At 39.9% G+C, this 27,247-nt stretch overlaps 1 protein-coding gene across 1 annotated transcript; it reads left to right on the top strand.

Moving 5' to 3' along the window:
- The first annotated feature begins 1,319 nt into the window (after window positions 1-1,319).
- On the top strand, window positions 1,320-27,247 carry LOC104461934 (ubiquitin carboxyl-terminal hydrolase 22). Its single transcript, XM_010073684.1, has 9 exons — window positions 1,320-1,485; window positions 7,682-7,829; window positions 14,946-15,051; window positions 16,676-16,834; window positions 18,547-18,673; window positions 21,471-21,562; window positions 23,029-23,091; window positions 25,034-25,183; window positions 26,339-27,247. Exons 1-9 carry the CDS (start codon window positions 1,354-1,356, stop codon window positions 26,379-26,381), a joined length of 1,020 nt encoding a protein of 339 aa, XP_010071986.1. The 5' UTR covers window positions 1,320-1,353; the 3' UTR covers window positions 26,382-27,247.

Genomic DNA, 27,247 nt, shown 5'->3' with positions numbered 1-27,247 from the left:
GCATCCATCGCCTACAGCTCAGTATGTGGTTCAAGCTGATGTAGTGCCGTTTCTCTCCAGTAACATAGCAACTGGACCTTTTTGAAAGATGCTAAAGAGCCCTTTGAGCACTATCTGGTGTACTGCAAGGGAACTGCAGCATTTTTAATTACTACAGCATTGCCAGCTGATACTGTTTTTTTTCCCCTGTGGAATGGCAAGGAAGTTCTTTATTCTCTGTCAAGTAATCCTGTTTTTTTCATTCACATCTGTGTAGTAATCCCATTTTTATTGCAGAAGAGGACTATGTTAATTTTAAATTAGTACCAGAATTGTATCTATCAGTGCAGTTTATCTTGTTTCAAAGTAAGTTTTTGATTAAAAAGAAGCATTCTTGTCCACCTGATGCACTTCTTGTTTAGCACTCCTGTATGGTGGTATTATGTTAACATTTTGGAAGAATACTCAAGGATTTGAGCATGTTTTTCTTCTCGCTTAGACTTTGCAAATGACTGAAAAGCTTTCCCACTCCTAACCTCTCTTCTGTTGTGCAACAAAAGAGCTTTCCTTTAAGCATCTTGGTTTCCAAGCACAAGAAATCGTCTCTGGGCATTACAGAACGTTTGACTTAAGGTGTGATGAATCCTCTTATGCCAAGTTGAATTTTTTTGATGTATACTTTAGATTAATGTTTAACTTAGTTAAAACAAGTGTTGAACTAGTATTGTTCAGAGTTTCTCTTTAAGGTTGTTCTGTTCGGATCTTTTGTACCAAAAAAAAAGTATATGTGAAGTCTGCATAGGATGTCACAGCCTGACTTAGTTTTGTCGAGGCTGTTTCTTTTGCTGCCTGTCTTAGAAAGATGGTTGTTGTATTATAACAGTACAAAAACCTTATTCTGGCTTCGTGACCTGCATGAGGGAAAGCCTTTTAAGCTATCTGAAAACTTATTTATTGATTTATTTAAATGTATTGATTTTGTACTGTAGTGACTTCCTAGTTGTCATTGCACTTTGGTACCAGCTTGGGGAGGGGGCATATTTGGGGATGTATGGTAAAACAGCCATTGCAAAGTGATGCTATTGGTGTTGCTGTACTTTCAGGTTTATTTTCTTCTGAGAATTTAAAAAAACCAAATCCTAGTGTAGGTCAGAAGGTTTGTGGTTCAGTACACCAAAACCAATAGCCTACCTAAAACACTATAAAACTGCTTACTTGGAGCTGCGCATATTCAGTAGGTCTGTGGCAATATTGTGAAAACTGTATAAAAATGCAAATATATCGTTTTGTTAACTTGATAATGCTTATGCATCCCCTCCCCCTTCTGTCTTTACAGGTCTACGAGGGCTAATCAATCTTGGGAACACATGTTTTATGAACTGTATTGTCCAGGCACTTACCCACACTCCACTGCTGCGAGATTTCTTCCTCTCCGACAGGCACAAATGTGAAATGCAAAGCCCCAGCTCATGTCTGGTCTGTGAAATGTCTACGCTTTTTCAGGAGGTGAGTGCTGTTTGCTGCAATACCATCGCCCTTCCACAGTTGCTGCCTCTTTCTTACCCCAGAAGGGCTTGTGTTCTGTTTGCAAATACAAAGGGGATTATGTTTCCCCTCGAGGTGTGGCAAAATAGAGCGGTAAAGATGGAGAGAGATCCTACTGTCAAACATACACAGCTGCTGAAAAGCGAACTATTGGTCTTTTAAGTCACCCTTGTTTAGGTATTGGAAATAATTACAGTGCTGCCTGCTCTTCTGAGACTGATCTGCAAGTCTTTAGTCTTAAAGCTGAGTGTGTGCTTTAATTAAAGGTGCGAGTTGTAACTGGAAAATATGTCACAGGCTCTTTGGGTGATAATGGGAGTAAGAATAAAGCGATAGTGTGTAGCCACGTGGTTTAAGGCACTGGATTATGTAGGTCTGTATAAATATTTTAAAGATTTGATTCAGTGCTTTCCAACAGGGAGAAACATCTTTGCTGTCATCTCTTACGTTGGAAACCCATTAACGGCCAGGAGGATGTAGAAAAGTGAATGTGTTGGTACAGTTTGTACCTTCCACGTACAAGCTACTCTTCTTTCCCTTTCTCCCTCAGGTGACTGGCTTTGCAGTGTGCCTTTCTCTGTAGCTTTAGTCTGGGCTCTATGAGACAGGCACAGTTTTTTCCTTAATAAATAGTCAAAGAGCTTTATTCACTGTCTTAGTTTCACATCAGTGATGTGAGGACTATGGGTAGACACAGGCTCCTAGTTTTAAGATGAGTCTTTAAAGACACAACAAACAAATCCAGTCCTGTGTCTTTCCTTCAGTGATAGATCTGCTTTCTTGGTAAGTAGAAAAGCAAGGAAAAAAAAAAAAAAGAAATCTCTAGTCCGTGCTGTCACAGAGCATTTAAGATAGCTGAGATGTCTGTACGCAGAGCATGTCTTTTGTGTATGTGCTGTCATGGAAGTTTGTTCAAACTGAGACCGACCTCAAATAGCTTTACCTTTATCTTGTGATTTTCAATTTTATTTTACTTCTGTGCCTTTTTCACCAGAGATTATTCTTGTTGGTCATTGCTTGTGAGTTAAATGTATATGGAAGGTAAAGTTCTGCGTAGCCGTTCCAGTACAAACTTGTTTTCTGCTCGTACTCAGCACTCATGTGAATTTGTAACTTTTCATGCTGCTTATCAGTCATTAGTTGTATGTTATGCTTCTTATTTTTTTGATTTATTTTTCAATTATTCCTGAGTCTGTCAGGAAAGGAGGTAGAAACAAAAGGCAGGCATACCAATAGGTAGCAGCTGCAGGATTATTGAAACCAGATGTGCAGTTAAATGGGGAAATATCACTTTGCCTAGATAAAAAAAACTCAGTCATGGTATAGAAATACCAGTTGCTGTACACTGTTAATATAGAAACCTATTTGCTTATTTTAAAAAAAGGTACTGTTATTAGCTTGATATCCTTTCATCAAATTGTGGTATAAAGTCTCCTTCCAATGAATATCAACGCATTCAGTTTACACACAGCAAATTTCAAAAAAATCCCCTGGGAAAGGGGAAATGAGTATTACATTACCGATGGAGGGGCTGGAGGAAAGATCAAGACTGTCTAGGTAATGCTTTTTATTTCCATTTTTGTCTGTGGAGCCCTGGTGATGGCCTAGGATGCTTTTTGCTAGACTGTGTACAAACACGTAACAAAGAATGGGCTGTTAGCCAAAATAGGGCTTACAGGCAGCGTTCGTATTAGTTTCGATTGTAATCAAGTTTAATTTCGCACACAACTTTGGGAATCTAAGGCTTTATTTTCCCCAATCAAAATTCATGCCTAGACTTGCAGTAGTTCTGATAATTAAAATTCTGTGGCGTGAGGGTATATGAATGGGGGAAGAGCCGTATCTGTGGTATCAGTGTGAAGACAGCAGTACAGTAGCCTCTGTCCTTATTTCACGTTGAAATATTGCAGCGAAGTGCTGTGGGTGGACAACACAGAGTGACTCAACCACCTTGAAGTAAAACTGGAGTGTAGTCCCCAAGCAAAACCATAGTGTCTGCAACCAGCTCAATAGATTTGAACTTGCAAGCGGTAAATACCATGTTATGTTTATAGCTCTGTCAGCACTCATTGTAAAATTCTGTTTCCCAGTGAGCTTTAATTTCTCTACATTCGGAATTAAAACCAAAATCTTGCATTTCTGGAGCAGACTGCTTATTGTTCATGTCCCAACTGCGTGCAGTGGTTACGCTGAGGATTCCTACGCTGTCTTTGCGGAGATGAGGGCTGCGTGAAGGAAAGATAACCAGCGGAGATTTCAGTGCTATGGTTAAGAATTCCTTTGGAACTGAATTCCCAGAGAAACTTTGGTTCAGGTTCTGTCTTGTTTTCACATAGCTTTCCCACCGGGATTAACTGCTGTGGTTATCCCAGGGCATCGTGCGCAGTGACAAACGATCAGGGCAAGGGTTAACTTCATCTCCCCTCCACCCTTCTTTTCTGAAGGTGTGATCTTAGGCAAATGGAATGCCAGGGGATCTGGTGAATGCATGCCAGTAGGAAAGCTCCAGGAGAAAAAGGGACTGTTTTGAACATTAAATGAAACTTACTGTACATAAATAAGCAGGTTTTGCTATTTTGCTTCTTAAATGGAAAGCAATTGGTTGGTTTGTTTTGTTTGGTTTTTTTCTTGAAATAATTTAGTTACATAGGTTGTGGGATTTCTCTGTGATAAATAGGAAGCTACAAAGTTCTTCTTCCACCATGAAGTAGGTTGATGGTGAGTAATGGGTGTCAGTCAGATGGTTCTCAGAATTGAGGGTTTTTTCCTGATAGCTTTTTTGTGAATATGCCAAGCATTGAATCTGTTTGTTTTAAAAATATCTGACTGCATCGATTAACATTCTCATTTGTGCTCCTTGAAACCTATTTCTCAATAGAATCATGACATGAATTATACGCCATGAGAAAAGGAGTGAAAAGGACTTGGGAATAGCAGATAGTGGTGCAACTGGATGGAAGGAAGATAGAACACCCAGAATCCATTCACTGAGCCTTGTGGCTGGGAGGGTTTGTGCACCGCTTTGTGCCTACTGGTATTTGTGTTTTAGTTTTGCTTTGCCAATGAAAATTAATTTCAAGATGGTCCGCACCCTGAGGTTTATCCAAATCCTTTAGCTAGTGGCCGTTCAGGTTGGTAGGATTTGTGAATCTCTATCGGTGTGCTCTGTGAGTGGCGTAGCAGGAATACCTGGGAGTGTAGCAGAGCGCAGTGCGTCTGCTCAGAGGTGTAAAGAACAAAGCCGCCTTTATTCCCATCATTGCTCATCCTCGGGAGCCTATCGAAGTGCACAGCACAACTACGTGGAGAGTTGAGAAGTAAGGACGAGAAGGAAGAAGGAGGAGATGATTTATGGCTCTGATACCTTTGGATGGTACCCTGTTGATGGCTTACGTAGAAAATAAGTTACAACAAAGGTACAAGGGAGAAAAAGTGGCTAAGGCTCTTTACATAGACAGAGGCCTCGCATTTTGTAATGGAAAATACAGTTTGTGCCAAGTTAGTTAAATCTTTTCTGTGAAATAAGTAAAGAACACAGAGTGTGTGCGAGCAAAATCATTTTTCTGACCCCTAGAACCATTGTTCTGTGGTGGGATACCTCCAGTAGGTGTTCTGCTCTTCTGAGAGATGCGGGTGTGTTACCCACTCCCTTTATCCATTGTACATTTTCAGAATTTTTACATTTTTAATTGAGAACCATTTTCTGTGAGGAGGTTTTAGGTTCTCAGATTGGACTGGAGCCAGGTACAGGATTTATGCCTTTAAATTCTTGATTACAAAGCTGGGAGACTGTTTAGTTGGTACACAATGCAGGATAGATCAGATGTGTGTTTGTTCGCATAACTGGGAAACTGTCATGCATGTGTGTTTGGCAGGAGGAGGAGAAAGGAGTACAGATGTGTGTGTGGTTTGTTTTGGTTTTAAACCTGACTGGTATCTGTATATTTTTGGTAATGATAATGCAAAATATAAAGCCTAGAATCCTCTAAATCCCGTATCGATTCTTCCTTTTAGAATTCAAGAGCAAGGGTTCCAGGTACAAAAAAAGTCACTGTTAGTTGGGTCTTGTGTGAGAATGGAGGCTTCGAATCCTGGTTTGGGTTTTTTCCTTTTTTTTTCTTTTTTTTCTTTTTTTTCTTTTTTTTTCCCATGGAGCACCAATTAAATCGTGTATTACTAAGCATTTTCAAATTGCTTGAGCTAGTCCTCTCCAATATAAACAACTGATAGTGCTGAATTGAAAATAAATTTAAACCAAAAATGTTGTAATTTATGTTTGGAAGAATTGTGCCATTGAAGTGTTTTAAAGGTGACTTGTAATTACAGCATTATTTATACGTGAACATTTTAAAGAAAAGGTTTGTGTAATAGTGATTGAATAAGACTTTACACCGGTTTTTTTCCTTTTTGTGGATTGGAACAGCTCTGACACGCTGCTCTTCCCAGCAACAAGGAAATAACAGGGATGGGATGGATGTTTTATACATTCCAGTTAAAATATTGCTACTGAATGTGCTCAGATCCTTTTGTTTCATTTTTGATTTATTAGAATAGTGAAGCTTTCCCTCACCCCCCGTATATTCAACGCCATTCTTACTAGGTGTGCTGCTAATTTCTGTGTGATAATAGCTAATAATTTGATAAAGCTGCTTGTTAGATTCTTCTAATCCTAATGAAACACTAGAGAATGTAAAAATCTGCTGGCAGGTCTAGTGTCTGCAGTGGAGTAATTACGGAGAGTGCTGTTGGTTGAAATGACTGGAGAGCTCTGGGACTAATTGTGAGGAGTGACAGAACAGAGAAGTTTTATTGCTGCAGTTCCCTGAATTATGTTGAGCAGCAGCTGCGTCAGCAGATTTCAATTACCACGCTGCTGCTCCAGTCCCTTGGTGTCATTCTTGTTGGCATTACAGTTAACTATTGATCTCTTTATTTATAGAAGCATTTTGTGTTGTTTGGCTGCAGAGGTATATCTTCTTGTTTGGAAAAAGCAGAGCTTGCATTAAAGAGATTTCTTTGCAAGGAAATGCACTAAAACCATTTAGAAAACCCTACAAATATGACGACTGGATGAGAAGATTGTGCTGCCTTTTGCCTGCCTGTCTCTTAAAATACAATATGTTTTATCGAGGCAGGTTTGTAGCACAGTGCCTGTGCTTGCACTGATATAAAATGCTCAGAGACTGGGCAGGGAGGTACCTAGGGCTGAGGACGGAAGCCTGCTTTTCCAATGAGAGTGAGAAATTATATACTGCTGGGGTTTTAAATATTTTTTTTTCCCCTGTGTATTTGCTATTTACTGTCTTCTGTGTTTGGGAAGAGTAACTGAAAATAAACCCTCATCGATTTGATGGGATCTTGGCAAAACATAATTGTGGTGTCGCAGGCACCCTTTACTGGCAAGTACCTTTTCCAAAGGTCAGGGAAGGCAAAATAACTTACAAATTTTCACTTATTAAAAATAAAATGTTACCTCGTTAAATACAACCAGAAAGGTAAGTGAATAAACTCCTCTGGGCCTTCCCTGGCACCCTGCAGGGACACCACATCTCTGGTTTGATGGTATCTTCAGCTCTGCAAGCTCAAGCCTCGTGCTGTTGTAGCTCTACAGAGAAAGGCCAACAGTGGCGTGAGGCTGCCGTCCTACTTGTAATTTTTTCCATAAGATAGGACCGTGCACAGCCATTGGATGCAGAAAGTTGCCGTGGTTTGGTTCAGGGGCTGGATGACAGCTGACATCTAATATTCTCATCTTCAGTGTTTGTTCTGATTTTGGGGGGCATGTAATTTTTGAATGAAACTGCTAATCTCTTGCAAAATATTTTCTTTTCCCCCCACCAGGCTATTTTAATAAAAGCCTGGGTATCAGTAAGGAATTTCTGAGTGTTGCACTTCCTCCCGCTTCTTTTTTTTTTTTAATTTTAGGCTAATCCATCACCTAATGAAGGAATTTCAAGGGAGCAAATGGAGGTGCTCAGTTCTGAGATCACTTCTTCAGTAGTCTGTGATAAAAAACTGTCTCTTGATTATTAAGGCCATCAGAATTAAATGGTTTAAATGTATTTGACTAATTGCTCTCATTTAAGTTTTTAATAATTAAACGCACTGAGGCTGTGTAACTTGTTAACAGTCATGTCCTTTTCTTTGCTTTGAGCAGTTTTACTCTGGGCACCGATCTCCTCACATTCCATATAGGTTATTGCACCTGGTATGGACTCATGCACGGCATTTAGCAGGGTACGAGCAACAAGATGCACACGAGTTCCTCATTGCTGCGTTAGATGTGCTACACAGACACTGCAAAGGTAAGGCTTGTACTGAGTCTTCAATCAACAAGGAATATTGGATCAAAAGGAGGTGGAACAATCTCTTCTTAAATCAAGTGTAGTGTCCTCCAGCACAGCAGCCTTAGCAAACTCCTTTTAAAATGTTTGGTAGACTTAAAACAAAACATTTATAAGTAAATAAATAAACCATTCCCACTGTCAGAAATTACCTTGAAGCAGACAAGCCTGTACGTTGGTTTGAATCGGCATCATGTTCTTCTCTTATTGGTTGTGAGTCACTGTGTTTTATTTTAAATTGCCATTTTAATTCTATTTATACTTGAGGCACTTAGAACTCTTACTCAGTGTGTCATGGGAGTGATGAAAATAACATAAAGGAGGCTATGGCTGTTCTGCTTAAATATTTATTCTGTATTTATGATGCCCAATTGTGTACAGAAATGTGAATAAGAAAATTATTTGGTTTTGATATCTTTTATTAGTTTGTATATAAAAATACATAATTGTACAATACAGTAAAAATAGTGTCATGCTTTTAGGGATGAAGTATCTAAGAATTGAATTGTAGTATCATATGAAATTGTGTATTTTGTGTTAGTTAACTGAGCACTGAAAATTTCCCAATCTGCTAATGTTTGATCTAGCTTGATTCACTTAAGCATAGAAATTTTTACTGTTCTTGTAAGAGAAAAATAGTAGGGTTGATACTAGCAAAACAAATAAAAATCCTTAGTCACTAAAAATAAGCTTCAAAGCACTCAACTTTCCTCTAGTGCCCTTAGCAAAGGCACTTAGAAGTTAGTTTTTTGACTTATCAGAGGACTATCAAAGGGAAGGCTGCTGGTGCTGCTTTGAAACATTTTCAAGTCTTGCTTTTATCTTTGAGATAGTCTCACACGGTAGCAGATGTGCTTGTTCAGATTCATAATAGGTGTCCTCTGAAAGAATCTTCTCCAAGAAGAGTACTTCTAAGAACACGAGTACACAGAACACTTTTGTATTTATTAATATCTGTCATTTGACAATCACTAGCTGAAATTCAGTGAGTCGAATGAAGCTAGTGTTGAAGTTCTGTAGGGAATGGAGTCTGTCCGAATGCTGACCTCTCAGTTCTTAACACTGCATAAACTCAGCTGCAGACAGAAATACTTCATGGTTCCTGTAAAGTTTCTGAACTACTGATCTAACAATCTTCCAGCTTTTTCATCATCTTTGATAGAAAATGTTTGTATGTCTTCTGTACTCCCTGATTTAGTTCATGAAGGAGGAATATTTTCTTCTCAGGAAAAAGCTTGCAACAGTAAAGGTCCCTGCGCTCTTTTCAAACTGATCAGGAATCTTAAAATAGATTCTTTTTTTTTGTTGTTGTTTAAAATATGTTTTTGCTTTAAATGAAGAATCTGTCTGATGTATCTTCTGCAACTACCAACAAAATCAAGCTTTCTGACCAGTTTGTTTATTCTTGGTCTATTTGGCCTCTCCGGCATGAATGAAAATAAAATTCTGATCTGTCCTAAAGCTTAAAAAAAATTATATGTTAGCCATTCTTTGGAAGGAGGGTCTGCATGTGTGTGGATTCTTTTACTACTGACTGGATATCACAGATGTGTTGAAAACATTTGCTTCTGAATTGGTATCAAGTTTCGTAACGGTTTCAGCCAGCTTGAATTGAATTGGGAGGTTTTGCATCTTTAGTACTGAGGTTTTTTGGATTGCGGCAAAGGTACCGTTTACAGTCAAGACACGGACTGAAATTCAGTTATTTAATGGATATCTAAGTTTCTGCTGCTTGCATGGACATAACTAAGCTCTTACAGCGCTGCTAGTGGGAAGGCATAAGCCTTAGATCCTTGACATCTGTGCACCCAGGTTTTTAAATTTCTGAAGAAATGGACTTTTATTAAACTATGAAAAATAATCTATGCCACATCAAGGTAATTTAAAAGAAGTGGTTGAGCAGTTGTGTGGGAACCAAACCAGTTCATCTAAACTAGAATTTCGAGTATGGTCATGATAAACCACTTCTGGAATGAACTAGTTTGCTATATAATGAGAAACTTTTCCCACTTGCATATTTATGTATGCTCACAGACACACACACACAGGTAAAGCAGACATATGTGAAAATATTGTTGCTAATAGTGAGAATGTCCTAAAGCTACAATAAGCAAATAATGCTTCCCCATCAATATTAAATATCTATTTTACTGCATCAAAAAAGCTGTTAAAGCTTCCAGTCAATAGTAATCAAGTTCTACAATTAATACCCAGTGAAGTAAAATAAAGTATGGGGAACATTTTGTCCAAAAGCCCGAGTTTTGTGGATGGTATTCATGATCACCAAGGCTTCGGGCACCAAAGTAAATGGAAGTGGTCCTTATGCTAGGAACTTCATTGATATCCAGTGATATTTGTTTGGCTGTCACTGGTCATTTATCCCTTTTCCATTTACTCTGCTTTCTAAGACGCGTCCTAATGCAAGTCAGAGAAGCTGTGAATGCTCTTTACTGATATCTGTCATTGCCTAAATTAGGAAAAATCCATGATTTTGATGTGCATTTAAAGATAAGATTCGTAATACTGCATCCTACAAAACATAACATTAAATGCCTGGAGATTCATACATGGGCTGGCCCAGGTGGTTGGTTGGTTGGGGTTTTTTTAATGCTGGTTGATTATATACTCTGCTTTAGTGACAGCTGTGGAGTTTTGGAAGCCCAGGATACCTGCATGGTGGCCCATGTCAATCATGTTTCAGGGGTGATCATTCTGCTTTTGCTGGAACTGTTGTGTCGAGCTGTGGCATCTGTGCAGGACGTATTCTGACACTTAACAGGGCTCCTCGATGCTCCTGGAGCAATACAAAATGTTTCTGAATAAAAGGAATCTAGTCTGATTGCCTGGGCATCACTATTTTTCATTCCAACAGCTGGAGGAAGATGGACTGACTGGAAAGTAGTATTACGTGGGAGAAAAAAAAAACAACTAAGCCATTAATTACTCCTCTTTCTCTACCATTTACCCAAAGTGTACACAAGGTCTGTCCTTAAATGCGTACTCCAGCTGAAAAAGCAAGAGCTTTCTTGAATCTGAATTCTTTTTCCAACATTGCTACTGTAAATGTCATTTCAAGTTGCACCTGCATTTTGTGCTATTCTGGGCTCTTGCTGGTTTGCTCAGAGTTCTGCAGTGTCATTGTACGTTGGCACTTGGGGTCCTTCTCACCACAAAAGCTTCCAAGTGAGGTTCGGAGCTTCCTGGACATCAGATATTAGCTGCTTCACCAGAGGAACGCTGTAAGCAGCCTTGCTCTGTAGGGGATGGCCACCTTCTTTGTACTAAAGTCTGACCACTCACCTGGACTTGGGCATGATGCGTGACAACTTTGATTTTCAGTCTCTGAATCTGTTTGGATTATAGAAGATGCCAAAAGTGATCAGCCATTGATCTGTTGCTTCTTACATGTTTTCTAAGATGTGAAGAGGAAGTACAAAGTATACCCCACGCCTCATGTGGGATCCTTCAGGAGCTCTGGGGCTCTTCATTTGTTAGAGAAATGTAAATGATGGGTTTCTCTGCCTGCTGTGTAAAGCATTAGGTCAGCTTTTAGTCAACGTGACAGTTACATCTTAATTATCAGTGCTCTGGAAGAAATTCAGAGTTCTCATTCTGCAAACTCCCGTGACAGTGAGGTTCCAATCATCCAAATGCTTTGTAGTTCACTTTGTCTCAGACATATTCAAACTTGGAGAAACTTAAAGCAGAGTTGTTATTTTCTTGTGTGGAGCAAGACTGCAATTCAAAAATTAATATTTAGCCCAGTGAAATCACTAGCTGTGGGATTTTTTTATTTATTGCAAGAGCAACAACAACCAAGCAGCAGAGGGTGGCAGAGATGAGCATTTGTACACAAAGGTTCAAAAAGCAAGATAAAAAAATTGAAGTAATCCTATATTTTTATCCCAAACTTTATTCAGACAATGTTAGTTGTCTAACAAAAAAGGAGCAGTCCTTTAATGCTGATTATTCCTCATTTATCTGGTTTTCATGAAGCATTTTGCATTCTTCTTTAACAAGGACTGCTACAAAGCAAATTTGAAGCCTGGTGCTAGGCATCATGACAGAAAAAGAACGCTGTGCTGAGCTTTGGGAGTAAAATGCTGCCCTGCTCTGTGAATTCTGCATGATATTCTTAGGAAGTGATGAAGCATATGCTTGTGAAATGTCATCTGCTATGATCCATATAAATTTGTGTATACTGCTTTATCATAAAGAATAACAAGCACACGTTCAGAACACTGGGGGCCAAAGTAAAGCAGAAAAGTCAACAATGTCTTGTTTTCATGAACACCCCTTTTAAAATCTGGCAATTTTAAAATTCCTTTTTCTGATTTAAAATACATAATGGAAGTTGCAGGAAAAAACTTCAAAGATTTCAAAAACAAACCCAATGTTAAAAAGCAATCCAGAGCTGTTCTTACAGTTGTTACATACGATTTACCTTTAGTAGAATATTTGAACACAAGTTAATATGCTTGTTGCACAGACACAGTAGTAACTTTTGGGTTTTTTTTAAGAGAGTTGCATTTAATTAAATCCAAATTTTTAAACTCAAATTTTCTGCCATTCTTGTAATTACGTTACTGTATACGTTGTGTTTTCAAGTTTTCATTTTGGTCATGTGCTGACCAATCTCTTACAAGAAGCTGCTGATTTCCCTAGTAGGAATTATGACCAGCTTTAAAATCAAAAAATACATGAAACTAAAACGTACTTTGTAAGACAGAAATGTTGGAGGGAACCTTGAACACAACAATCTAGCAGCTTCTAGTTCTCAGCTGCATAATATACCTCCTCTCAGCATCTGTTACATATGGACAAGTGTGAGTAGGTGGTAATCCTTCTTTTTTTTTTTTCTCCTGCTCTCCAACCAAATGTCATGGGAAATAACACTGAGTAGGTAATGCCCTTCTGTTTTGTTGGGAACAAGCTTGCGGGGTATTTTTTGGAGACCCTCTGGTCGCTGATCCTAATTGACTTGTATAATTGGAAAGGGAGCATTCGTTCTCTCCCATGGGTGGAAATGGCTGGCTGCTAGAGGTGTCCAACCCGTGAGGATCTCTAGAGACTTCTGCCCCCTCGAAACAAAACAGAGGGAGATAGTGGTTCAAATGGTGACGTTACTGGGATGGGGTAGTTCTGTGTGTTGTTTCTTTAAAAAGTGGAATTTTAGAAACAGATTAAAACCATTAAATTGTTTTTTGAAAATCCACATGTAGTCCTCAAAGCTTAAAGTGATCTTTGTCTAAAGGTGAAGAATGTCTTGCACAGTCTCTATACTGTGTGCTCTGTTCATTAGCTTAGCATGATTGAGACCCTGTAAGGATCTTAGCTTCAGTAAGATTCAGCTGAAATTCCCATCAAGAGGTGCCTGACACTGGGTCTGATAACCTCCAGCTTGAACCTTGTACATTCTAAATCTAATTTTAGACCATTTTGTTCAAGAGCCATTTTAAGGAAACAATACACTTTTCTTGACAGTTCCAACAAAAGTTTCTAAAGCAGGCAGCTGAGTGAGAGCTTTTCTGAGGCACTGAGGATCTAATTAACTCAAGTGGCCTGTTCTAGCTTGGTAGGTATCACCTATGTCTGCTTTTCCACACTTAGGATCAGGTGGAACCTTTGTCAATTTACATAATGTATTCCAGCAAAACTTCTATGGCTTCATTGGGGAAAAAAAAAAAAAAAATCTCCTTTCTACTGCAAGAAGACTCCAGCTAGAGCACCTTAGACACAAGTGGTGGGGTTTTGCCCTATGCTTGTAGTTCTTTGGGTGTTTATTTGACATGCTTGACTAGAAATGAATTATTTTTGAGTAATAGCTCTGATTTGAGGAGTCAGCATCTTATTATTTAATTTCTGAAAGCGAAATACTTCATAGTGAGTTAAAGATCCTAGGATATTGAGCAAAACTTCTGTCTTAGTGGTTTCTGTTGTCAGAGATTGGAAGACCTCGTAAGATGTCCTTGACAAAAGAACTAGCTGGTGCTGTGAGATAGTTTGTGTGTGCGTCTGTTTACAAGCAAAACCAATGACATCTGTTCTGCCCAAGGAAAGCTGTGCAGTCTTGGAAATAAAAAAAAAATTGTATCACTCCTAGTTCACCTGTGGGGAATGGAAGCAGTATACCTTAAAGCTGAGAACTGTGTCAAGAAATTTTTGGTTATTTAATACTCTGGATAGTCTTAAGAAAGCTGAACTGGCCTGATCGCAGCACTCCAATCATAAAAATGAATTGCTGTGCTCCTGAGACCTGCAATGACAGCTTATAACGCCCAAAAGATGGGTGTGGGTTCATTGTGCCCCTTGGGAACATAGAGGATTGCGGTGTCTCTGAAGAAGCTGGAGGAAGACGTGGCACTTTTCTTCCCACTTCGGATAAGGACATCGTTAGTTTTCTCACTGGTGAAAAGCTGAGCGGAAGGTGCATGTTTATGTTGAGAGGACAGGATGCAGACAGCAGGCTGGAGGGTAGGGGGTCTTAAACCTCCTCCCCTCCCTCAACTCTCAGTTGACTGGGATAGAAATAAAAAGCAGCGTCTGCTGACGTTTCTCCTCGGTGTTCGTTTAGGACAGTGATGTGCTACTGAACGCTCTGCCTAAGCAGAAATGAGTGCTTCTGCGGTGAAGAGCTGAACATTTGTTTAGATACAGATGTTGTGCGGTGGCCCTCTAAGTGATGTTTAAATGGTCTTTTTTTCACGAACCGTCTTGGCAACTCCTTTGTCTTAGGAACTGATCTTTACACAGGCAGTGCAAAGCAAATCTCTGAAGGGAGATAGGGCTGTGCCCTGAGAAGGGATGGCTGACAGCTGATACGGCTTAAAGCTTCACTTCTATGGGAGTTAACTCCCTTTAGTCACCTTCTGATTATATTCTGTATTTTTCTAGGGGTTTTCTTCTGGTTTCCTTGTTTTTCTTTAATGCCCAGCATTTTCAAGGTTCCATATTGTCTATGTGAACTTGCAGCATGTTTATAAATTTGCGTTATAGTTACTGGAGACACAGTCCAAGACAAACCACTGTTCCCTGGGAGGATGTTTCATGTCTGAGTCTCTGTTTGCATTCCTCTAGGTGATGATAATGGGAAGAAGGCCAACAACCCCAACCACTGTAACTGCATCATAGACCAAATCTTCACAGGCGGACTGCAGTCTGATGTTACCTGTCAAGTCTGCCAGTAAGTAATCCTTTTCTGATTTGCATCTATACACCCTCTGGTGCAACACTGTGCTGAATCTTTTCTGTATTGAATACCAGGAAAGTAGCAGTAAGCCAAGAACTGTTTAAATACAGCATCGGCTAAATGCAATCAATTACAAGTTAACTGTCATATATTAAGACATAAAGGTACCTGGAAAGTATCACAGGCTTGTGAACATGAACTTTTTACTAGTCTGTGAAGTGTTTTTTTTTCCAAGTTCATGAGAAAAAGACTTCCAAGATCTCTTTGGCTTTGAAAGTATGCAGTTGCCACTACATTTGAAGAAAATGCTGGTATGCAGCTGTATTTTCCTTCAGTTAGGAGCATCAAGAGAGGTTTCAGAGAGACTGATAATGTAATCTCAGGTACCAGCAAGGGAATGTTTCACAAGAGTAAGGAAAAATGTATTTGTTGTTCTACTCCATGTACTGGAGCAAGTTGACTTCTCTTTCAAGATGTTTGGTGTTGCCATAGTGCAGGAGTCAGAGTTCTTGGTTTTTGTTCTGTCTCACATTCTTTATAATTACGCACGCTGTCCTGCAGATGGACTGTTGTGCTGTGCTTGTTTGAATCTGCTTTTGTTCTCAGTTTCCTGGAGAGATTGGCAAAAAATTTATTTTTTTTACATATGAAACTTTCTTCTTTGCGCCTGGTAGAGCCACGGAATCCTTGTATGATAATGAAAAGGTTGATGAGGTATGACACAATATTAGCATTGATGAAACTTTAACAGAAGTTTTCTTTTGAAAATTGACAACTTTTGCACAAGTGAAGCTGGACAAAACATACTGTAGGCTTAATGAGATTGCAGAGTGAAAGACACTAGCTTTGGAGGAGGAGAGAACTCACAAAATAAGCATGACAAGTACAAATGGAAAATGCTTCCAGGTTAGGAGCTTCAACCCCTGAAGTTCTGGAGTTCTCTTAAAACTGTAAATGCTGGAAGAAAATATTCGAGTCAATACAAGTTAAAATTTTGAGAAGCTTTTTCCATAGCCTAGCTGTTGGCTTTTCTTCAGCTGTCTTGTAGAGAAACATGATCGAGAAACGTTACTTTTTTGATGCAGTTATTCCTTGGCCTCTCAAATTCCAAATGCTGTAGGAGATGCTTATATGAACTGCAACGCTTAATTCAGTGCACTACTGTATAGCAAAAGCATTTGGCTCACCCTTGATCACAGCAGCCATAAACACCATCTTCCATGTGTTGACCAGAGAATCATGCTTCTAAACCAGTTGAGTTGCATGTAGCTCTCAACATAGATGTTAGCTGGTTTATCATGATCGTAGTATGGCCAATACCTTTATTGGAGTAACCCTGCGTGTTCACTTTGAGTCACAGGGCTCCAGTGAGTGGGAGAATGTATTAAATGCATATATTTTGCATGTAGTACATCACATACATTTCCTAAAACATATGGCATTTAATATTCAAAAAGGAAAACACTCTGGAGCAACTTACTTTCGGTCATCTTTGAGTGCCCTCTAGGGGTGATGTAGATCCTACAGTTCTTTAAGTATCTGGTGTGCACCCTAAAGTGAGAGAGACTGTTAATTCTGCTTCCTTTAAACATGTATTAAACTGCTTTCATTTTCACAGTGGCGTTTCCACAACGATAGACCCATTTTGGGACATCAGTTTGGATTTGCCAGGCTCCTCCACCCCGTTCTGGCCGCTGAGTCCGGGGAGCGATGGCAGTGTCGTGAATGGGGAAAGCCATGTATCAGGCACCACCACGCTCACAGACTGCTTGCGAAGGTATGAAATAAGACAAATACCGTTTTGGTGGGGTAAAAAGAATTTGGCTTCGTTGTGTTCTCCAGGTGGCACCGAGCAGTGGGACCAGGTGATACTGTGTCATGGCATTGTCCCCAAACAGCATTAAGATATTTGTCTGAGGAAGAGGTTACGTGTAGCCTGGGCAAAGCTAATTCTCCTAAAATAAAAATTCATGGCCTCAGACATCTGGTTTCTAACATTCTTGATATGTTAAAGATCAATAATTTTAAGAAAACAAGGGAATTAGTAGAAATGAGAAATTGCTGATGGAGGAATGCACCAAGAGTCAAACCTGTTCGAATTTTGGTGATTTTCTTCAACATGGGGATTAGTAGAATTGGAGAGAGATGATGATAGCGAAGGAAAAACATCCAGGTTCAAAGATACCCTCAAAGAGTATGGATTTTGGAAGACAAATGAACTCTAATGGATAAAGAGGATGGGTCTAGGTTTTTACCCACAAGTTAGCAAGCAGGTTGAATATTTGATTCAAACAACAAAGGTGTGTAACTTCATGTCAACCAGTGTGGCAACGCAACTTGATGTTGGCTTAAAGGAGGAAGGATTGAGCAGGAATATGACAAAAACCAGAAAGATGTCAGCACTCCTAACAACAATGAAAACAAACTTATAAGCCTTTTTACAAACTTGAGAGGAGAGAAAAAAAAGTCAAAAACCAAACCCAAGAACAGAGAATGGTGGTACATAGGGTAGGTAAAGGAAATCTTGTTAATCAAACAAGAGGGGAGACCCAGAGACCACGATGATCGTTTAACGCTGGAGGCTCCGTTGGCCATAAACAGACTGAGGCACGGTAGGGTTAGTGACAAGCTGATATCATGTTGCCCTCGTGCCTAGTGTAAAATGTTCAATTATATTTCAAAATATTTAATCTCAAAAATCCTAGTTGTAAAGCATCCTCCGGAGAGATTGTTTACTTCCCCCTTGGAAGTCTAAACTTGGAGGAAAAGACTTAGTAGTCTGTTCTCCCAGCCTTTTCTGTGCTGACAGTTTCTGAAAAAGCAAGAAAGATTTTGTTTCAGTGTGTTGTGAGAACACAGAGGCAGTATATTTTCTCCTAAGCAGTACCCTGTTGTGTAATGGGCTCTTCCTATAGCTCTCTTGAGCAGTTCTGTCTGAAAATTTTGAGAGAGATTTTTCTAGTTGTCAATGCATGGGTTTTCTTGGAAGGTACCAATATTTTGAAAAGAACTTTTGTGTTTGCAGCCCTTTCTGTCTCAGAAGGTTTGAGCCTAGCCCTGGAGGGCTACAAGCTAGAAGTGTCCTGCAGATAGCATGCAGCTGGGCGTGGAAGTTGTCATGTTGCTTCAGATCTTTCATATGATTTTTTTGTTTTGTTTTGAAAACAAAAGATCTTTGCTTTCTGTATGAAAATTAGCTGTCTGGTTGTAGGAGATGAACTAATATTTATCTCCTTTCCGACACACGGGTGCAATTCAGTGCAATGTTCCCATGTAAAGTGATGATAAATGGCAGGTTTGGATATGTGAACTATAGGATGTTACATTATTACAGCTGTTGGGTTTTTTCAAAATGACACTTAAAACCCATGAGCTCTGTCTCTTGTGGTGCCGGTGACTGACAGGTAAAAGTGAAAGAAGTGTTTTCAGCGTGTGTGGAAAATAATCTGATTGTTTTGTGCATCCCTTTGCTTTTTAATATTTTTTCAGGTTTACAAGGCCAGAACATCTAGGAAGCAGTGCCAAAATCAAATGTAGTGGTTGCCATAGCTACCAGGAATCTACCAAACAACTCACTATGAAGAAGTTACCCATTGTGGCCTGTTTTCATCTCAAAGTAAGTTCACAGGGGGCAGACAGAGCAGAGGATGTGTATTCCTCTCTGAGAGGATGACCTAAATTCCTGGACATATTTTCTGGCTTTCACTGAGTAAGCTTTTATGATATAAATTAATATCAAGAACATCTTGCCTGCCCAGCTAGATTTTCTATTAAGATATTATCTATAGTGTAGCTTTGCAGTGTGTCTGTGGGAATTTAACTAATCAGAATCTAGAAACAAAATAGAAGGCTAATACAATATCTGAACCAGTGCAGAAAGCAGTCTCCAATAACACTCATCCTGTGTTATAAAATTTTTACCCTGCGCTGTTACTGGAAGAATGCCAGAGGAACTGTGTGGTGAAGAAAAAGCATGAAAACCTTACTGGTTGCAGTGGCGAAGGCTCCTTGTGTCTTCCACTCTGTGATGTAGTGTTCAACATTTGCAATCGAGATTATGTCAGGTGCGATGATGGGTGATAATGTCAGAGCTGGTGCCCTCAGATAGTTTAGTCCTGTACAATTTATGTCTTGAAGAGTATGACTGTGGTGCAAAGTAGGCAGCTGTCGCAGAAGATGAAGGTCGCTCTGTGTCAAGAGGCAAAGGGTCCCTGAAAAGTGATGCCACAGGCCTTTGTAGAAGCAGCCACCATAGTAATTTAACCACATCTTTGATCTATTTGAGCTTTTTGGATGCAGACCTCTAAGGTCTTGAGTGTCTCCTGGAACAGAATTACAAAGTTCTCTCCTTGCGAGGCAGCAACTGATGATCTCTGGCCCCAGCTCTTACCATGGCCAAGAAACTGTGTATCTGATGATGATACTAGTGTCACATAAGCTACATAAAGAAAAGCAGCACTTTGCCTACCACCGTGGTAACTGGGAACAGATTTTCAAACAGCAGCCTGTGTGCTGTGTACTGTTGAAGGCTCGTTTCGCTTCTCTTTCCAGCTGGGGAATGGTGAATTGAGAGAACACACGCTCCAGCCTTTTCCTTCAGAGACTTTGTTCCGTTGTTCAAGTCTTGCATGGTTTCTAGGCTTTGAACTTTGGTAAAACACCTGGGTAACTTTAACAGTGTTGGAAGCAGGCGTTTACCTTGCAGCTGTTGTAGCACAGGGCGTGCTGAACTTTGCTGTAGCGTGCAGGCAGTTTTTCTGGTTTATTTTCCAGTAGCCCTCTAAGCTAGGTCGGTACATTCATGCTGGAAAATCTAATCATCTGTGTAACTGCAGCGTCATGGTCTCCCTGATCAAGTCACAGACTGTATTAAATAAGTGATTGTAGTTTGGAGTTGTTAAATTACATAGCAACTCCGTAACCAGCGTAGCAGCAATTGAAAATTTATTTTCAAAATCTGGCTTGTACAAAAGCTTGTTAATGAAGTGCAGAGGTGTTGATGTGAAAACAGAATGCTATAGGAAGGTCTGTGTTCTGAGAAAATATTGATTCTGCTTTCTACTAGAAAAGGTGGAAAGAATTGCCTCTTCTGTAATTTACAGGACTTTTCAGACTGCTTGGGACAGTCACGCCTTCAGATGTTCACCTCTGTATGCCAGCAGTTCTTCGGTTGTGACTTGAGTGTTAACCAAGATGAGATACAATCTGATATGCCAAAGATGTTAGCAGGACTGGAGTAGATAGTGGCACAGTTCCTTTCTTCTTCTTTGTCTGTTTGTGGTCTTCCTGAAGAGTGTTCTTGCACAACTGACTTGAGGTTTCAGGAGTGCTTGGCTGGCTGCTTGGCTTTTGGGGGGTGTTTTAGGCGTGTTGGGCTGTTGGTTTTGTTTCGGTTTTGTTTTATAATTGCGGAATAGTTGGCAAGGTATGCCCAGGTGATTCCCCTCTTTGGGCAAGGCAGTGGGAATATGTGCTCAACCCCTTTTCTACACTGGGTTCAGTATTTGTGTTATCCATAAAGAGTGAAGGTTTTTTTAAAAAATAAATTACTTTTCCCAAGTGATTGTGTTGTCCTGTCCATGCCAAATGCAAATTTCATTTCATGGGTTAAAGCAAAAAAGAAACACAAAAGATAAGACAAGTTGCAGCTTTTCACATCTGGATCTGTTGCTAGGGAATTGTTATGGCACCACAATTGGAAAATAATTAACTTGAAGTGTAAATAGAGCAGAATTTCTGAGAAATGGGGAGAGAAGCTGCCTTTAAATAGAAACTCATTCATCTCTTTGTGTTATTTGTTCCTGTTTCCATTTAATGTTCAATTGAGAAGATGAGGAGAGGATGGTGGGTATTGGAGGCTCCTTTTGGCGGAGGGACAAGGCTTTTTTATTATCATATTCCATTTTTGCCTTAATTTGAGTTGGTATTCCTGTGTAGGCTTGACTCCTGTCACTTGAGATGATTGGATGGGTGGGTTAAGTGTGTGAATCTGATGGCAAGCTCCCGTCATCACCAGTTTTGTGTGCCAGTGTAGGCAGCAGCCTTGTATTTGAATAGCGTGTAGTACAAATGAATGCTGGTTTGGGTAAAGACCACGCGTGCTGTCTCTGTTTAATATATTTTTTCTTAATGTCAGTTCTGAATAAGTTTGTGTGTATAGGTAGTAGAATAAATGATCTAATTAATACTGTATTTTTCCTCCATATATTGAGGTTTATTTTCCTGGTAGAAAAGTTTTAGCATTTACATGGGGGGTCCCAGTCCAGCTAGTTAGTAGAAGAAATCTGGGTCTGTCCCTGGCTACTGAATGCTGATATCCTTTTATGTTATTGTTCTTAAGCTTAAGACCTTTATAAAAGACTGAAAATTTAGCCTTTCTCTAAAGAAAAAAAATTCTTCCACTTTGTCTCTAGCGGTTTGAACACTCAGCCAAACTGAGGCGAAAGATCACTACGTATGTCTCATTTCCACTGGAGCTGGACATGACACCATTCATGGCTTCCAGGTGTGTACCCAGTTCCAAATCCCCCAACGACCTGGCCAGAACTGTTTACCAGTTCATACGTGTGCATCATGAAACATGGAACATCCTTGAATCAAGGTTATAGAACAGTATGTATACTGACACTTGAGCTCTAAGCTTCTCCTTGAAATGTGCATCTTTTCTAAACTAATTTTTAGGTAAGCTATGGACTTTCGTGTGCCAGAAAAGGCTGGATATTTAAACATTTAAATTTTTTTTATTAATGTATGTTATTTTTATGGTTACATATTACATTTATAGACTCAGGTCCACTGTGCCTTCAGCTCTCTGCTTTGGTCCCATCACTGCAGTGCACACCCACCAGTCATCTTGTGTAATTAGTCAGACTAGACATAACCTAATGCCTAACCTGGTACTTCTGAAGTTTAAAAATCCTTCCTCTTTATTCCTGCACGCATGCAGATCTGTGGGTTGGTTTTTTTTCTACCTTCAACTTCTGTTAGAGAATGCTGCAAGAAGAAAAAACATAAATAGGCATTTCTGGTTGGTATTTAAAAAGAAACAGTAAGACTTCTCCCACCTCCCAGGTTTGCGAAAGGCATGACATTTATATAAATATACCTTTATGAAAGGAATTTAATCAGCTCAGTTATTGATTATTTGTCAGGTATTCCATTCAAGTGTACAAGAGTATATTCAGATTTAATTTGTATCTGAAGCAATGCAGAAACCCCCAAAACATAGCATCTCTTAACACAGGGCCCTATCTGATGATAAAATGTTACTAGATTTTACTAGTAATTTCAAACTCCCTCGAGAAAAGTAGATGCTTCTGCCAGGAGAGAAAGGAGAGCCCTGAAGCTCTGTTAAATAGTGTTATATTAAGAAGATATGGTTTATTCCAATATATTCTGGAGGTTTTGAGACTTCCCTGTTCCTCTGTGGTGAATTCTCCCTGGACAGAACAGGCTCTGCTGATGGAAGGTGTCGAGCAGAATGGAATATAGATGGGATAATCAGCGGACATAAGTCAGTAATCTGAATTTCATCAGCTATGAAATCAACAACATAATCCTATTGCTGCTGTCAAAATACAAAATGAACTTAAAAGTCAGAGCCAGGCTGATTGACCCATCGCAGGATAAAGGATTGATGTAATTAGATGTTTTTCCAGGTTTAAAATACAAATCTTTTCTTAACCTGTTTTTAAGCTTTCTGGATAGGACATTTGACATAAACAGATTGGTATTTGCAGCACTGAAACCTTGACCGGGAGGAGAAATGATGTTTCTCATGTAGCATTGCTGTGAGAACAAATAAAGCATCTTCAGCATCCTAATCAGCAGCCCTGCTCTGCTGCTGAGCAGCTTTGTGCTTTTGAAAAAGGACCTGGATTCAGCAAACGGGCTGTGTCATGTAAAAACTATCGCATTGGTTTGGGAAGCCACTGCTTTAAGTGACTGGATTTTTGTGTGTGTGTGTTGCAGTAAAGAGAGCAGGATGAACGGGCAATACCAGCAGCCGACGGATAGTCTAAACAATGATAATAAGTAAGTGGCACATTCCATGACTCCTATTATGAAAGGTAGTTGGCTCCTAGAAGGAGAATCACGCTCTGCTGTGTAGTCTGCAGTGCATTTCTGTATTTGCCAGCACAGTAAGTCTCAACTGTTGCAAAGTAAAGCTTCACTCACTACAGTCGCCTACTCTTTTGAGGTTTTGTGGCAGCTGACTTTCAGATATGAAGCTGATAACCCCAGTCATTGGTCTATGAGCAAAATTAAAAGCTATGGTCACAGGATTAAAAGGGATGGGTGCTGCTTTAGATAATCCTATATCTACTGCAATCGCAAAGGGAGCTCGGGAGGACCAAAAGAAAGTTTATAGAACACTGACACTGAAACGTCCCAAGTGGAGGACCCCAGTAATTCTGGGGTCTCTTGATCAGGTGTTGATTCCAGTCAGAATAAATGACGAGCTGATATGGGACTTGCTCAGGAATGTAAAGGGAGTATAATTGAAACCAGTATCCATAGCTTGCTGGGAATAGAGATGGTCACACAAACCTTGTGGTTTTTGTTTTTATAGGGTTACAAGTTGGGTTGCTGCAGTCATGTGCTGATGTTGTGTATGTAAATTCTTTAAGGCACTTCATTTGGCCCTGAAAGTTTAATTAAGAAACTGGAATCACTCAATAGATGTAAAAACTAGCTCACCAGGTCTTAGTGCAGTTGTCATACAGGCAGGTACCAGGCAGGTGTCACGTGTGGTCCTACAGCGATGATTCGTTAGACGTGTGGTGTTCAATAGTGTTAGCAAAGATCTGAAAGAAAACACAACTGATCGCTGTTGAGGTTTGCACGTGACTTAAGTTGGAAAAGTTGTAAACAATGAAGAGGATTGGGTAATGAGAGCGGAGGCATCTGGGCTGCTTGGTAAGCTGGATGCCAGTAAACAGCTGGGGTCAGTTTAGAATTCTTCGTCTAGGACTAGAGAGTCCTGGAGTCCATCCTAGTTGGATTAAAGACTCCACTAGGAACAGTTTGATGTTATAAATCAGCGGCTCTGTAGACAATCAGCTGAATAGGTGCCTTGTTGTGGCACCACTGTGTCAAAAGAGCTCTGTGAAATTTTAACATATGTAGGACAACATCAAGTGAGATTAGAGAGATTATTTTACATTGTGCAGCTGTGTTTGTATCCAAGCTTGAGGACAGCATTTTAAGAAAGAGTTAAAGAGAGTGGAGAACATTTGAAAAAGAGCCCCAAGGATATTTAAGACTGGAAACAAAATCTTACCTTAGAACAAAAGAGTCAAGGACTTCAATCTTCTCTCTTTTTAAGAAAAGGAGAAATGAGTTAAAAGCAACTTGATTAGTCTGTCAGTATCTGTCTTTAGAACAGAGCTGTGTCTGCTAGCTTTCAGGCCAGCAGGCAAATGCACAGCAGCATTCGAAAGCTGGAAGTTGAGGCAGAATGTGTTCAGTATTTCAGGATTTCAGAATAGGTACAGGCTTTCCAGATTAAGGACAATTAATCAGTACAGCAATTTATCACTAGAAATATTACAGATTAGCTATATTTAAGGTTACCTCCTTCCCCATCCCTATGCCTCAAATGCATTTTTCTGGTTCACTAGAGTAAGTAATTCAGGGAAATAGAAGGTCAGACTGAGATAATCAGTGGTCCTCCTCAGGAATGCATCAATATTGATCTATTTTAGAAGAAAAATCTGTGGTAGCCAAGTATTGGTAAAGCAGACTGCTGCCATCAGACTGGAGCATTGCAGTAATAGCAAGACAGAAAAAATAAAATGTGGTTCTTTTCCCTGGGCATCCTTGTTCCCAGTTAATGTTAGGAGCTGGTGTTCCGTTGATGGGTCAGATCCTTTACTATTGCTGTACGTGTTTACGAACATGAGCTTGTCTGTCTAACATGTCAGTTGTTTTACTCCTTTTGATCCGTATATTCATTGACTCTTTTCTGTACCAGGTATTCCTTGTTTGCAGTAGTTAATCACCAGGGAACCTTGGAGAGCGGGCACTATACCAGCTTCATCCGGCAGCACAAGGACCAGTGGTTCAAGTGTGATGATGCCATTATCACCAAGGCTAGCATTAAGGATGTGCTAGACAGTGAAGGGTAAGCTGTGGACTGGAAAGAGGAAAGGAAGAGAAACTTTGACCTTTGGGCTCTCAGTTAAAAGACCCTTCCATCACAGCGAAGACTTAATTTCTCTCTTGGAATATCTAATGTATCTGAGTCTATATCAGTGCTTCAGAATGTTGCTCTATAATCCAAGATTTGTTGAAGGAAGAAGAGGGGAAGGAGAAGGGACATGAGCTGGCTGCAGTGTCTGTAACTGGTTCAGATGGGGTATGTCTGGGAGAACGGCCATAGGCGAGGAGGAGAGGACATGTGCCAGAACTGCTGCCCATCCGGCGCATTAAAGGCTGGTTTGAGCTCTGATCCATTTTCCCTGGTCCAGATAAAGGCTCACACTAAGTAGATCTGCACTGTATAAAGGAAGCTCCGTGGGGCGTGAGATGGGACAATAATAATTGGAAAGTCTCCAAAGTGCTATGAAGCATTTTAGGGGAGTCATGCAGTGACCCTTGTCAGTGTGCAGTGGGTACAGAGTGTGTCGGGATGAGTCCAGTTCCCTCTGACGTGTAACTGCTTGAAGGCTGGGCTCTGTTATGTAGCAATACGCAAAAAGTAATTAAGAACAGGAAGCATTTAATCCCATTAAAACACCAGATTTGAGTACAGATTGAGATATTAGATATTTGAGTTGGATTCAGTTGGGACGTGAGTTTTTCACCCACGTGCCTCATTCTTTTATTTTTTTTTTTCCCTGTAACAGTAAATGGCAGACAGTTTGCAGTAAGCGTGTTTGTCGCTTTGGTAATGTGACTCCCAAGCAACAGTTGCATCTTAAAGCACCTGAGTTGTGTTTTATGACATGATAGTGTTAAATGGATGCTGCCTGTCTGGGCACCAGCATGGTCTGAGCTTCTGGAGCTGTCAGGTTCTAAATAGATGGTACAACAAAAGGGTTTGACTGCTTGATGTACAACTGTTCGGTTTCCTGAGTTGATGGTAAAATTATTTCAGCTGGCTTCCCTCCTTCTCATCCCTGGTTACTGTAGGGAACTGGCATGTCCCTGGGATTGCTTCAAATTAAAAAGAAAAACAAAATTAATAGTCCTAATTTTTTATCATCGCATCAATGGAAGTACTAATCTGTTCTGATACATAGCAGAAAGCTGAAATTGTACCTCTGCTTTCTTGCAGATATTTGCTGTTCTATCACAAACAGTTCCTGGAGTATGAATAGCCTTATCCAGCAGCTTGTTCAGATATAAACAAGGAAGAAAATAAGCAAGCCTTCTGAATCGACACACAAACCTACCTGAAATAAAAAGACCCATTAAAAAACAACTAGCACTGAGCTGTAACAGGACCTACTTGACACTGACTCAAAGCCTGGCGGAGTAAGAAATGAACAATGTCCAACGTGTATGCAGTCCTGCAAGGACAGAAAGGGGAAAAAAAAGAGGCTACAGTCAGTCACTTAACAGAGGAAATATAAAATGAAAGGAATGCTCTGGGTGGGGAGAAATGGGAGCAGAGGAGTCCGGGCACTGGTACATCTCCTATGTTCCTCCAGAATGTGTGTGGGAAGGCAAGGGGTTTTACCCTCATCTCCATAAAGCATCTTCTCCATTTGGTGCTTCAGCTCCAACGACCAATCATATAACAGTTACCGTTAAAAATCCAACCCATTTTTTATGCATATGGGTCTGAAAGCAGTAGAGTGGCGGAGGAGGGGATGACACAACTAAAGGACTTTGCAAGTATCTTTTTATTTGTGAATTTTAGTTATTAAATAAATACAGTATGAAACTATTAGGCTCTTTTTTTTCCAACAACCGTAAAAGAAATCCTGGATTGTGGAACTGAAGCTACACTATTGAGACAGGTTTTCAAGCATGCCTGCTTGCACAGGTAATGTTCAATGCCATCGGACTGCTCATCAAAAGCATCAGCACAGATTCTTTTCTGTTCGAGCCCTTTTTTTGTTTTGTTTTCTATAAATAGCTATTTTCTTAATTTTTTTTCCTTTTATTCCCTTTTTTCACGAGAATGAAATTCATAAATGCAACCATCAGTAAAAATGAATGAATTGGCGTGTTTATACTG

The sequence above is a fragment of the Pterocles gutturalis genome, unplaced genomic scaffold, assembly GCF_000699245.1.
Source record: "Pterocles gutturalis isolate BGI_N339 unplaced genomic scaffold, ASM69924v1 scaffold31837, whole genome shotgun sequence".
NCBI classification, from domain to species: Eukaryota; Metazoa; Chordata; class Aves; order Pterocliformes; family Pteroclidae; genus Pterocles; species Pterocles gutturalis.
This window is presented reverse-complemented; position numbering and strand designations above follow the sequence as displayed.

Coding starts and splice junctions, on each gene's coding strand:
- LOC104461934 (XM_010073684.1), top strand. CDS start 1,354: ATGAACTGTATTGTCCAGGCACTTACCCACACTCCACTGCTGCGAGAT. Junction 15,052..16,675: donor GTTACCTGTCAAGTCTGCCA/GTAAGTAATCCT, acceptor TCATTTTCACAG/TGGCGTTTCCACAACGATAG. Junction 18,674..21,470: donor TGGCCTGTTTTCATCTCAAA/GTAAGTTCACAG, acceptor CTTTGTCTCTAG/CGGTTTGAACACTCAGCCAA.